This window comes from Pinus tabuliformis, chromosome 2_1 (assembly GCF_031772625.1).
Source record: "Pinus tabuliformis cultivar Carrire ecotype Pingquan chromosome 2_1, CPIR1, whole genome shotgun sequence".
Taxonomy (NCBI): domain Eukaryota; kingdom Viridiplantae; phylum Streptophyta; class Pinopsida; order Pinales; family Pinaceae; genus Pinus; species Pinus tabuliformis.
The window spans coordinates 232,589,434-232,602,888 of NC_142299.1; the positions used below are offsets into that span (position 1 = coordinate 232,589,434).

At 48.3% G+C, this 13,455-nt stretch overlaps 1 protein-coding gene across 1 annotated transcript in view; it reads right to left on the reverse strand.

Moving 5' to 3' along the window:
- The window catches only part of LOC149199577 (uncharacterized), a 64,463-nt gene extending 51,878 nt beyond the window's left edge, over positions 1 to 12,585 (reverse strand). The window contains exon 1 of the mRNA XM_089400624.1: positions 12,348 to 12,585. Within this exon, the coding sequence (XP_089256750.1) occupies positions 12,348 to 12,585 (238 nt within the window). The remainder of the gene's footprint in view (positions 1 to 12,347) is intronic.
- Between the last annotated feature and the right edge of the window lie 870 nt (positions 12,586 to 13,455).

Below are 13,455 nucleotides of genomic sequence, written 5' to 3' on the forward strand. Positions count from 1 at the left end.
TCCTAGATCTTCTCACACCTGCATTATATAATCTATAAACAACATATCAATCAATTGTAGTATCATCAACACATCATATATGCATCAAAATCATACATGAACATCTAGTTGGCATTAATGCCAACACACAACTAACTCATTATTGACATCAATGGCAACAGTACACTGCCAACACATATTATTTCAAGTTTTAATAATATATAACAAGAATTTGGGAGGATTTTAACATTTCAAGCAATAATAATATACAGGTCATTCATTTTGAAAAAACTCATAATATTTCAACAAGTAAGAAGGATAGAGCTATTCTGTCAACACCCTAACACCCTAGCACATGAAAGGACCTGTTAACGCTCGAATTTGCCTCAGGCTGAGGAAGGAAAAACTCAAGGCAACATCAAACCACGCTCAGCCTCGTAGCTAGCCCTACGAGGACAGGAGAGGGCTCTCTCCGGGTCAATCTCGGAAAAGGTAATCAATGAGGCTCGAGATGACTAAAATTGCAACTGATCTTAGGCTAGGTATTAAGTGCATAGGTTTTGATTTGGTTGTTTTTAGGGTTTTGTTGAAAACAATGGGAAAGGCAATTTGGGCTCGGGGACGAGACACAGTTTCTGCAGAGGTCTGAATGGAGCAAGGTAGGAAATTGTTTGATGCCTTAAAAGCAATGAGGTGAATAGATCAGACAGGTGAGGAGCTAAGGAGATCAAGAAAAACTCAAGGATTCTCCTTGTTACACAGAAATTTATCACTGCCTTCCTGTCAGTCACCCTGCTGTGCCCAGAATTCACAATCACTAAGTGCTTGCTCCCTGAACTGGCTTAAAAACCCATTTTTCCAAAGTTTTGTTCATCAGCGCGTCTGTTCCTAAAATAACCGCGATGACAGGCGCCTTCCAGTGTATGCTGTGCGCTGCCAGCGCGGAAGAACATCACTTTTCCGCGATGGTCCACAGCGCGCCTTTTCCGTGTTCTTCCGCGCTGACATGACTTCTTCAGTTATTGAGATGCGCCGACAGCGCGGCAGTTTCCCTATAATCCGCGCTGATCCAGTTTAGGCGAATTTGTTCAAACAACCTGCCTTCCAGATCCCTCCAGGCTTGGTTGTTAGCTTTGTGACTGTCGACTCCCTTCTATGGCATGTCTGTTCAACCCTTTCCAACAACTTCCCTTGAAGATAAGCTCATCCTTCCACCTTATTAGGAGACTCCTTCTCCTATATAAACTCTCACCATTACCATGAGCAGCGAGTTAGACTTAGCTTGGAATAGCTTCGATTGTATAGAGCTTGTAGTGCTCATATTGCTGCTATAGGTGTGGTGTGCTAGATGTGGAAGTGATTGATTGCTTAGGGAAGGCTGTTTGTGACTTTTATGTGAGAGAGAGAGTTGTTTGTCTTGGGAGAATCATCCTCAAAGGTGAATGCTTGAGATACATGCTGACTGGCCCCTCCTGAGAAGGTTACCGACGTCAGAACATTTGGTTGTACTCTTCTCTATTCTGATTAATAATAGATGACTGCTATTATTGTTCCATTCTCACTTGTTTATGCAATGGTTAAACATGAATTACATCTTTTCTGACTGATGTATGGTTGCTTTTATTAGATTCCACGCTTGCGTTTGTTCCCTCTTCGTGTGTGCAGGTATCCATTTGCGGGGATCGCGGAGGATTGTGACCAGCTGAAGCGAAGGAGCGAAGACAACATCCCTTCGTCAAACGACAGCGCGGGAATCCAAGTAGGTGTTCTTTACCTCTTGTTTAATTGCAATTAGGAACATGCGTGGCAGCATTGTGTGATTGTTGCTAGACCCTTGCTGGGCTAGTAGGGATCGCCTCTATCCGTAGAGGGGATTTACCTCTCCAACAATTTGGCGACTCCACTGGGGATCAGCCTTTTTGTCTCTTGAGTCCACTTTTGTGTTTGGCTTTGATTGACCTCTTTCCGAGTTTTTGGGATTGTCTCTGTTGCTTATGAACTTTCTGGGTGTTTCTGGGAAACATTTTTATTGTTGAAAAGCTCCTGCCTTTGGTTTTGGAAGTTTTTATTTTGGCTTTCCTTGTTTTTCGCTCTCAGCGCGTTTTAATTCCGAACAGTCGCGCTGACATCGCGACCCTGTTCTTTGGTTTTCTCTTCATCGCGCCTGTACGTCTAACAGTCGCGCTGACCTCGTTTTCAAGGGCAGCGCGCTTTATTCGTGTCCTTCCGCGCTGACATCGCGCCCTCACTTCTTTGTGGTTTCTGTCATCGCGTCTGTGTGCTTTATTTCCGCGCTGACCTCGTTTTTCTGAGACAGCGCGCTTTATCCGTGTCCTTCCGCGCTGACGTCGCAAAGTTGCTACAGGCCTCCCCCTGTCAGCGCCGAGTTGCTGAAGGCTACCCGCGCTGAGCCTGAAAAATTCATTTTTGACCAAATTGGCCTCCTAAACCTTTTGCTGTGACTTTCCCTTCTTCTCTCCACCTGTCTAATGACTTGTTTTTCGCTGTCTGAACTTTGGACTGCTAGATTACGGAGCTTGGCTTCATAGGGTTTTGGTTTTGCTCAGTGCTTGAGTTTGCAAATACCTTCCCTTCTTTTGCTTTCGCCGCTTGATTCGTGCTTCCATCCTTACTTTTACAATTGCTGGATTGTGTTGAGTCTCTAATTGACTGGTCGTGACTCTCGTCCGTCGGGTGTTTGCTTTTCTCTATTGATTTCGCACTCTGAGCCCTAGGACATCTAGTGGCCGCGTGTGTGTCAAGCCTACCGTAAGGATTTTTGTTTGCTTGTTTGACCAGCTGGTTCTAGACTTGCTTTCGCATTCGTTCAGTGATTGTTAGAGTGTTTTGGATTGTGTTTCCAAGTGGTCTTTTTCGCTTCCTCCTTGCTTGCAATCCTTCCTTGTCCTGCGGAGCTTAGATTACATAGCTCGTGCATTACTTTGTTTTCCGTTGATTCGGAAACTTTGGTTGGGTGTTTCAAGAACTTTGTGTGCTCTCATTAAGCAGTTTACTTGGTGTTCAGGTTCCTCCAAATTGCTTTAGGTGCTCTATGTCGTTGAAAAGAAATCAAACTAGTGGTTTGCTTTAAAAAATTTGAAAAGGAAAAGAACATTTCATTGGCTTGCATCTTCAAAAGAAAAGTTTCCTTTCCTCGCTTTAGTTGCATTTAGCTGCTTGTTTGTTTGTATTCGTTTGGTTTGATTTAAAATTCTTTGCTCTCTCATAGCTAGAATTCATCGAACAAAACGGAATTCTTTGGCATATAGATTGCATCTAGGTAATTGTGAGCGAACATACGATAGAGCTTGAAATCGAAACTTAATCTCAAGATCAACTGTAAAATGAACCAAATGAATCTAAAAACGCATTGGAACTAAACGCAAATATCTGGAGGTCTAGGTTAGAGACGTGTTCCAGCGTCTTAAAACATAGTCACTGTTGTTTCACATTAGGTTGGGTGATTCCTCCTTCTGTGACTCGATAGTGGTCTAACACGGACTGCGCTCCCACGTACCGTCGCGTATATAGGGAGACCCCACTAGGCTTTTATCCTTTATCCATAGGAAGCCGAGTCGGCCGCCCTACGATTCGCAATGCAGTGAACACAGCATTCACGAAGATTGACCACCCGTACCCTAAAAAGTATTCTGTGGTTTTGCGAAAAGTTTGGCACACCCTCTACCTAGAGTTCCAGAGCAGTCGCTTTTGATCCTTTTCGGACTCCCTAAACGAAAAGGTGCCTGTGAGCGTCTTGTCACTTCGTGCTCATTAAACATTCGAAGGAGACTGGAGTCATCTTTTTGTCCTTTTCTCGACTCCTGAAATATGAAAAGGTCAAGTTTGGTTCTTGCGTCTTAAAATTAATTTGGCCACGATAACATTACCCTTTTTAGATCTTGTGTGCGATAGTTTTGAGTAGAGTTTTATCGGTAGTTTTTCTTAGGTTTTCTAAGGGGTCTGGTCATCCTGGCTGACCCATCAGCCCCAGGTCCAAGTGATCAAGGCTCTCCGTCCTCTGTTGCTCCCGAGGTACCAGTTGTAAGCGGTACTCTTCCCGTTGTTCTGAGTATCCAGCCCATCAACGTACGTGCCCCAGGCAACCCAGATTACATAGAGGATTGGAATCCCATCTGGGAGCCGGATCATACCCCCCGTACCCCCCGTACCCCTCTCGGTATGTCATCTCCAATGGATGAGACAGCTTCCAGCACCGGTGAGACACCCGTGGTCACAGACATCGAGACCCCGATCCCGGCTTCCTCTCCCCTCCCTTCACGATATCAATCAGTGAGGGATAGGTATGCCGCTAGAACCACTTCTACAACTATATGGGATCCTAATCTCGCTGCCTCCATCGGACCTTTTGTTTCGCAACCCCTTTTTACACCCATTACGACAGGGCTTAACACGCCCGTCACCTCAGTTCCCACTCAACCTACTGTCTGTATAGCACATTCGACTCCGGTCGTCAGTGCTGTACCGGTTTCCTCGTCTGAAAACCCTCAAGCTGGTTCTTTTGTTGGTGGAATTCCAGGATCAGGACCGTATGATGCTTATGGGGAACCTATAACGGACCCAGATTACGAAGGTCCTTTCTTCTACTATGATGAAAATGGTGAGTTTCTTGAGAGCATCCCAGGCCTCCCTAATCGTCCTTTTGAAGAAAACGAGGAACACTTCATGTACGATAACACTACTGTGTTGCAGCCCATAGGACCAACCAACCAAGGCCCGCCATTCCATGTGCGAACCCCCCAGGGGCAACCACTGTATGGCCCGCCCGACCCAGGACAATCTGGGCACCCACAAGGTCAACCTTACCAGGAACAGCCTATGGGCGTTGGGGGTCCGCCATATCTATATCAAAATCAACCTATTGGGCAAATAGAGCAACCGTCTTTTCAACAAGACCCACTTGGTTTCCAGCAAGGACACCCCTCTGGACAAACTGGCTCAGTTTACAATCCTCCAAATCAACCAGCCGTCCAGCAAGGGTATCCTCTTGGGCAGGCTGGACAACCCTATGTTCAACAGGGCCAACCTACCCCTCAAATCACGAATCCTTCTGGGCGTGGGGGGCAACCTGCTATACAGCAAGGCCAACCCTTCGCTCAGCCCATACACCAAGGAGGGCAGCCTGCCATACAGCAAGCCCATCCCTCTTCCCAATTTGGTTACGCTGGGGGACAAATGGGCCAACCGTCTATACAGCCAAATCAACCCGTTGTCCACCCTCATCGTCAACCTGGACAAGTTGGTCAACCTCGGCGTCAACCAGCTATCCAGCCAATTCGACCACCCGTTCCGCAAAGACAACCCTTGGCGGCACATGGACAACCTGGCGTCCAGCAAGGCTATCCTGCTGGCCAACCAGGTCCATCTCGAATCCGACCAAGTCAACCTTCGGGACGCATGGTTCAACCCCAGCCGGTTCAAGGACACTACTCTGGGCCTCAAACCCAACCATGTTATCAACCCTCGTACCAAACGCAGCCTGCCTATCAGGCTCCGTATGGGACCCAGCAGTCATATGGCTACCAGCAACCCCAGGGGCAAAATCAGTATGCTCCTTATCAAAATTATCAGCAACCACAGGTCACTCCTTATCAAAATTATCAATATGGTCAACCTGTCGGGCAAGCTGCCAATTCATGGGGAGCTGGGGGGCAGACACAGGGACAGTCGTCCGCACATGGACAAAACTCCCACGGACAAACTCCCTATGCGCCAGGTCCTTTTGGGCCAGGTCCATCAAGGCAAAATTCCTACGCGCCAGGTCCTTTTGGGTCCGGCCCGTCTGGACAAAGTTCGTGGGGGCAACCCCAATCTGGGTGGAACCCTAATATCGCCTCGAATCCTCAGCCACAGATGTCCTTCAACCCGCAGCTACCATTTTTGGCTACGTTGGAATTACCCGATGTGTCCAAGTTAACAAACGATCCTATTTTGCATAACTCATATTGGCCACCGTTTCCGACCAAGATACCAGGGGACTGTCCAAAGTTCGACGGCAAAGCCGGAGAGGATCCTCAGGCCCATGTAATGACTTATCACCTTTGGTGTTCATCTAACTCATGGCTTGATGATTCTATCCGACTTCGCCTCTTCCAGAGGACTCTCACTGGTTCAGCTGCAAAATGGTACATCGAACTCAACCGCGACATGTTTTCAGACTTTAACTCATTGGCTATGGCCTTTTTAACTCATTTTCAGTTACCCATTTGGTACGAGACTGGGACCCATTTGCTCACGTCTCTGAAACAGGATATGGCGACGCACATCTCCGATCATATACATGAATGGAGAAGGCGCCGTCGTTTGATTAAATTTTGGATTCCCGATCAACTCCTGACCGACTGGTTTACCACGTCCTTTGTCCCTAAAATTGCCAAAGATATTGCAATGGGGGCGTGTGTAACTGAGGAGCAAGCGATCGCGCGAGCTCAATACCTTGACTTAGTGTATTCTCAGTCAGGTACTTTGTATGAGTATTTGCCAGATGCCCCGAGGCACGGACAAACCAAAGCTCCACCAAAGCCTTCCGTTGATGGAGTTATTGGCTCCGTGAATTCATCAAGTAAGAAATCGACCGCGAACCCTGGGAAGCAGAAACAAAACGCCTCTAACGAGAATGCTTCTCAGAGCCAATCTATTCCTGGGAATACCTCCGAGGTAAATGCCGTTCAGTCCACCGCGGCAGACAAATCCTCAAAAGGCAAAAAGAAAGGAAAGGCCAAAGAGAAATCCGGACAACCTAAGCAGAACCCTCCTAAACCTCCCTCCGAGGAAGGAGCCAAACGGAAGCCTAAGTATCCTTGTCTCATTTGCGAGGAAGATCACTACACCAAAGATTGCCCCAGGCGGTCCGAGGTTAGTCGGCTTTTGAAAGGTGCTTCAGGGTCCCCTGCCGTGCTTAAAGAGCCTTTCCCATCCCAGCAGACGCATCAGGTGGCAGACCCCTCTCAAACCTCTTCCTCGTTCGGTTCTCAAGTGTTCATGGCTGGAACCATCCCCATCCATGTCACAACTCGAGCGAAAGATTATCCATCTTCAGCCGGGAAAGAGCCGGAGGTCCCCTCCAGCGCTCCTACGTCCAGTTCTGGCCCTCTTCACATTGAACGACCCAGCACCGAGACGATCCCCCGACCCCCTCCCAAAGGTGTACTCAGGAAGTCATCTTATAACCCCAATGCTCGTGCTGCCCAGCATTATAGCATTGTCGAGGACTTAGCTCAGGCTCCGTCTGCTATGTCCGCGTTAGAAGTCCTCCAGAGCTGCCCCTCCCAGAGGAAGTCCCTGCTATCAGCGATTGGTGGCATAGACCCGGCAGATTCGGATTTAATCTCTTTTGATCTCGAAGGTTTCACACAGAGATTGCCTCACCAGGTAGCTTTCCTTATACAAGTTCTCATCGATGGCAAAACGATCCATCGTACCGTCATTGACGAAGGAGCCTCAACCTGCATCATGTCGGTTGCTTGTTGGAAGGCTATTGGTTCGGCTGCTCTGAGCCAGTCTCCCACCACCCTTGAGGCTTTCGATGGAAGAGAATCTCGTCCATATGGTATCCTCCCGCGTTTACCTATCTCTTTAGAAGGGAAAACGGTCGAAGTGGAGGTTGAAGTCGTTGACGCTAATCTCACTTACAACCTCCTCCTAGGACGAAGCTGGACTTATGCCATGCAAGCCGTGGCCTCCTCCTTATTCCGTGTCGTTCGTTTCCCCCATCAAGGGAAAATCGTCACAGTGGACCAGCTGTCCTTTTTTGCTTCCTCTTCTGAAGGGAATGTACCATTCGTGGAGCATACCTCCAAATCGCTAGTGAGTGTGGGTGCCGGATTATTTAAAGATCCCTCCTTAATGGGAGTCTTTCCCCTCCCGCCTCCAAATCTCGCCTCCGTTAACATGATCACAGTACGTTCTGATCCATGGGTTCTCCCTCCCTTGAGTCAGGAAGACTCTTGGGGCGAGATGATGCCGTTGAGCCCTGCCGAGCTCAACTACATCGAGATAGTCGCTGCATCGGCTTCACCCCCTGAACCTGCTCTTCCAAGCAGCGTTCCCGATTCATATGACCACTTCCCTTGGTTGGGAGAAAAGGCCACTTCGGATCCCCTGAAGGAATCATTTCCCTCCGACGAGGCTATCATCGAGACTATGTCTCCCGAAGAGCTCCCTTGGTCAGATCACCACCATCGCTCTTCGTTTCTCCCTCCTCATTCGGAAATGGCCACATGTCTCGGACGATTTGCTTCATGTGTCCCATCTATCCCTCTCCAAACGCCTATTCAGTTATATCAAGTGTCTTCGGAAGGAAACATGGGTAACATTACGCAGACTTTGGCTATCGACATCTCTGTCAAAACAGGGGTCGTCGAGAATATTCACATTGGAGTCACATGCACTCCTGAGGAAATTCAACTTTATACAGACTTGTTTCGTGAATTCCGTGATGTTTTCGCATGGTCTTACGAGGAAATGCCCGGCATTGACCCCAGTATCGTGGAGCACGAAATCCCTACCTATCCCGGCGCTAAGCCTGTTCGTCAGCGTTTACGCCCAGTGCACCCTCGAAAGGCTGCAGCCATCAAGGCCGAAGTTGAAAAGCTCCTTCGAGCTGGTTTCATTTATGCCATTCCTCTCACGGAGTGGGTATCTAATATAGTCCCTGTGAATAAAAAACAGGGCACTATTCGGGTTTGTGTTGACTACCGCGATATCAATCGCGCCTGTCCAAAAGATAACTTTCCTACGCCTTTTATTGATCAGCTTATCGACGATTGCGCAGGAAGCGAAATTTATTCGTTTATGGACGGCTTCTCTGGTTACAACCAGATCAACATAGCCCCCGCAGACCAGCACAAGACCGCTTTCATTTGTCCTTGGGGCACCTTCGCTTACAAGAAGCTACCTTTCGGTCTTAAAAATGCCGGCGCCACTTTCCAGCGTGCGATGTCGTATGCTTTTCATGATATCCGACACATCGTACAGCCTTATCTGGATGACCTACCAGCTCATTCAGCTAAACGTCACGACCATCCATCTCATTTACGCGAAATCTTTCTCCGCTGTCGACACTACCGTATTCGACTCAATCCGCATAAGTGTGTCTTCTGCGTGGAATCTGGCCGACTACTCGGGTTTATCGTCTCCCGGGAGGGCATCCGTCTGGATCCCCTTAAGGTCGAGGCCATTTTGAATCTTCCTCCCCCTGCCACTCTACAGCAGTTACAAAGCTTGCAGGGAAAAGCCAATTTTCTTAGACGATTCATCCCAAATTATGCCGAGGTGGCCAAGGGTTTCACACGATTACTAAAGCGAGACACGCCCTTTCGTTGGGACGCTATCGCTCAACAATCTTTTGAGCGTCTTAAAGACCTCCTGGTCTCAGCTCCGCTCCTAAGACCTCCAAATTACCACCGTGACTACACCCTTTACTTGGCCGCTGCCGATACCACCATCGGCATGGTTTTAGTGCAAGACGACGACGATGGCACTGAGCATGTTGTATACTATCTTAGCCGCAACCTTCTGGATACGGAGACTCGCTATGCATATGTCGAGAAGTTGGCATTGGCCGCTGTCTGTGCCGTCCAACGTTTCCGTCATTACATCCTGTTGCGCACGACGACCGTGGTCTCTGATTGCAACCCCATGACCTATATTCTGTCACGTCAGTTGCTGGGGGGCAAATACTCGAAGTGGATCGTAATCCTCCAAGAGTTCGACTTGGAATTCACTGCGGCCAAGTCTAAGAAATCACTGGTCTTTGCTGAACTGCTCTGTTCCTTACCATCTAAGTCTGCACCATCTCGTTCAGAGGAGCATATTCCGGATGAAACGCTATTTCTCATCAGCACTCTCGACCCGTGGTACGGGGACATTATCGTATATTTACAAACGTCTTCGTTTCGTCCCAACACATCGAAAGATGCTCGGCGACGAATTCGTCACCAAGCTCAACCATATCACATTCTGGGCGACACCCTGTACCGCCTCGGCGTCGATTCTATTCTTCGTCGATGCTTAACCCTCGAGGAGGCTGAGCGAGTCTTGAATGACTGCCACTCCGGCGCTTGTGGCGGCCATATGTCCGGATACGCTACCGCTCAGAAGATCCTCCGCGCTGGTTATTTCTGGCCTTCTATCTTCAAGGATTGCATCCTTGCTGTACGCGCATGCCACGAGTGCCAGGTTTACCACCGGAAGATGCGTGCACCTGTTGCACCACTGCACCCTGTCGTAACTGTAGGTCCATTTGCCAAATGGGGCATCGATTATACGTCCTGTAACCCTTGTTCGGCCGGGGGGCATGCGTACATTATCGTTGCTGTGGATTATTTCACCAAGTGGGCCGAAGCGATGCCTACATTAAACGAAGACGGTCACACAGCGGCGCAGTTTTTATTCAATCATATCATCACTCGTTTCGGAGTCCCTCAGGCTATTGTTACAGATCACGGAAAGCATTTCCGAAATCATATGATGACAGAATTAACGACCCAGCTAGGCTTGCGCCAGGATAGTTCGTCACCGTACTATCCTCAATCTAACGGTCAAGTCGAAGCCGTGAACAAAGTTTTAATCACCATGCTTCAACGCACCGTCAATTCACACAAGTCAAACTTGCATCTAATGCTTTTCCCGGCCTTGTGGGCCTACCGGACTTCTGTGAAGGATGCCACCGGTTTCACCCCGTTTCAACTGGTCTATGGACTGGAGGCTACCCTTCCCGTCGAATGTGAGATTCCTTCATTAAAATTAGCTGTCGAGTTGCTTCCCAACACCACTCCGGTGGAGGAACGGCTTCTTTACCTAGAACGGTTAGACGAGACTCGTCGTTTGGCTTCTCTGGCTATCGAAGCATAGAAGAAGAGAGTCAAAGCTCACTTCGATCAGAATATTCATCCTCGTTCCTTTGTTGAGGGAGACTTAGTACTGCTCTACGATCAAGCTAAGGATAAGCTGGGGGCAGGAAAACTCGAATCCATGTGGTTAGGTCCCTACATTGTGAAACGAGTTTTACAAAAGGGCGCATATGAGTTGATTGATTATGAAGGAAATCCTCTTGACAAGCCCCGCAATGGGCTGTATCTGAAAAAATACTATGCATAGCTTCTCACATTCACTTTGTATATACGTGTGTTTTTGAGTTTTAGTGCATGAGTTTCATTTTGCTTTGGTATAAAGGCGTGTCTTACCCCTTATTATGCTTTGTCTTTCCTGCGCAGATGTCCAGTACTCCTTATGTTGGTTTCGCTGATGGTGCCTGCCGTAGCACTTGTAATTTGTCTTCGGCAGCATGGGTGATCTACGATCCTCACGGAGAGTTGTTAGACCTTCAGGGTGTCTGCTTAGGTCGTACCACTAACAACGTTGCCGAGTACAGCGCTGTAATCGAATTACTTGCCGAAGCAGTTGATCTCGGCATCCGAGAGCTAGTGGTGAACTTGGACTCCCAGCTGGTTGTCCATCAACTCAACGGACGATATTCCGTCAGAGACCAGCGCATATTAAGGTTGTACCTACGTGTAAGATTGTTGGAACGGAATTTTGATTACATTACTTATCAACACATTCTGAGACGATTAAATACGTTGACTGATGCATTGGCAAATCATGTATTAGATAGACATTTGCGTAACAGATAAACATCATACAGGAAAGCATAGATAACATAGTAAGACCATAAGCATGTGTAAATAAACCATTTCAAGCATAGTTTGCATGTGTGTGCTTTTAAGCTTGCTTTAAAAAATATAAAATCCATGGGTCATGTGTTGTGCAAATTCATACATAAGATCACAATTGTACTGAATAAACGCATAACATAGACAATACATCATCATATGTAACAATGACTCATCCAAAAAATCGGTATGTATATATATATATATCGTGTGGCGCACTAAGGCGCTCAAAAATAGATGTGCATGTCCAAAAATCTCAATACATCTGAGTCATATGTCTCAAAATAGCAGTGGAAATAAAACCTAGACAACTAGTCAGCTGGATGATGCTCTCTATAGTACACAGCTGCTCGTGCTACCCTCCTCAGAAGGCGGTGCACCCTGGGTTCCACCCCCACTGTGTTGATCTGATGCTCTAAGGGGACCTCTTCGACCCCCTGGTAGTCAGGCACCCCCTCCAGCAACCCCTCAAGGTTGCGAGCCACAGTCTCCGACGCGTTAACTCCTGGAGGGGCTAAGGCCAAAGCCTCGGCTCCCTGTCCTTCTCTCCGTGCCGTGGTAGCCAGGCCAATCGGTCTAGTAGGCCCCACATCTGCATAACAAGACATTTATTAGGACATGTACATAAAAAATTAAAAAACATTACAAAACTCAAAAAGTCAAAAGGTGTTATACCTGCATCATCCCACTGTTCACCTGGAGGCAGTGTCAAATCAGGGTCATTGCGGAAATCCATACCCGCATATGGCCAATCCTGCACAAAAATCTCCTGCTGGTCCAGCCAGTCTCTGAAAAATGCTCCCCAGCTATGTGGCCGGCCGCCACCCCCACGTGGCATGATACGAGCCCACCGCGAGGCCCTCGTCTCCCGAGGATCCCTGGGGGCATCCACGACCATCGTCTGCAACCGCATGGCTGGCACTCGCTCCAGAATGAGCGGGACCAGAATCGATCCATAGCCAAACTGCTTTGTCTCCCCGCGACGGCAGTTGCTCAATTGCCTCTTCATGTTGTTGGCCACTGCCGTGCACCAATCGAACACTGTAGGCTCGAGGCAATCAAGAGCTAGTAGGAGATGAGTCTTTGAAGCCTCATGGTTGGCCATACTACCCGCTGCCCGGGTCACCATGAACAGAATGGTGCGGAGCACTATGTCTCTCACTGTGGGGATTGCTACTTTCCCACTTCGCGTCTTTACAGCCTCCGGGCAGACCCGAGCCATCAGGTCATCTAAAGTGCCGCCGCTAGGTCGCTGCCCCTCCAAGATGGGCCTCGCACCTCGGCGCGACAGCCCGGTCAAGAAAAAGATATCCATACGGTCAAACTCAATATCGTGACCGTGGATGGTGAATTTCAAATCCACCGGGTTCCATGCTCTAATCAGCAGCTCAAGAAGATCATGCTGAGCTCTCAGGCGCGGCGTGAGGAAGAATTTCATAAAACCGCAAGCCCGCATGGCATTGCAACAATTCACATCCCCCCAAGCGGCTATATCCTCCACATCATGAACTCTCTCCTGCCATTGGAAAGCCATGATGTCCTGCACAAGCCATAAAAACAAGTTAGAAGTGCTGGCAATAAAAAATTCACGTTCATTTTTGAAAACAAAAATTTTTTCGCGCCAGCGCGGCTGTTTTAGAAACAGCCGCGCTGGCCATGGCAGCCCTTCGTTAAATTTCGAGGTCAGCGCGGAAGAACACGGGTTTTCCGCGCTGACCCGAAGTTGGCCACGTTTTGTTCTAATTCGGTCAGCGCGGACCCGTGGGGGATATCCGCGCTGACC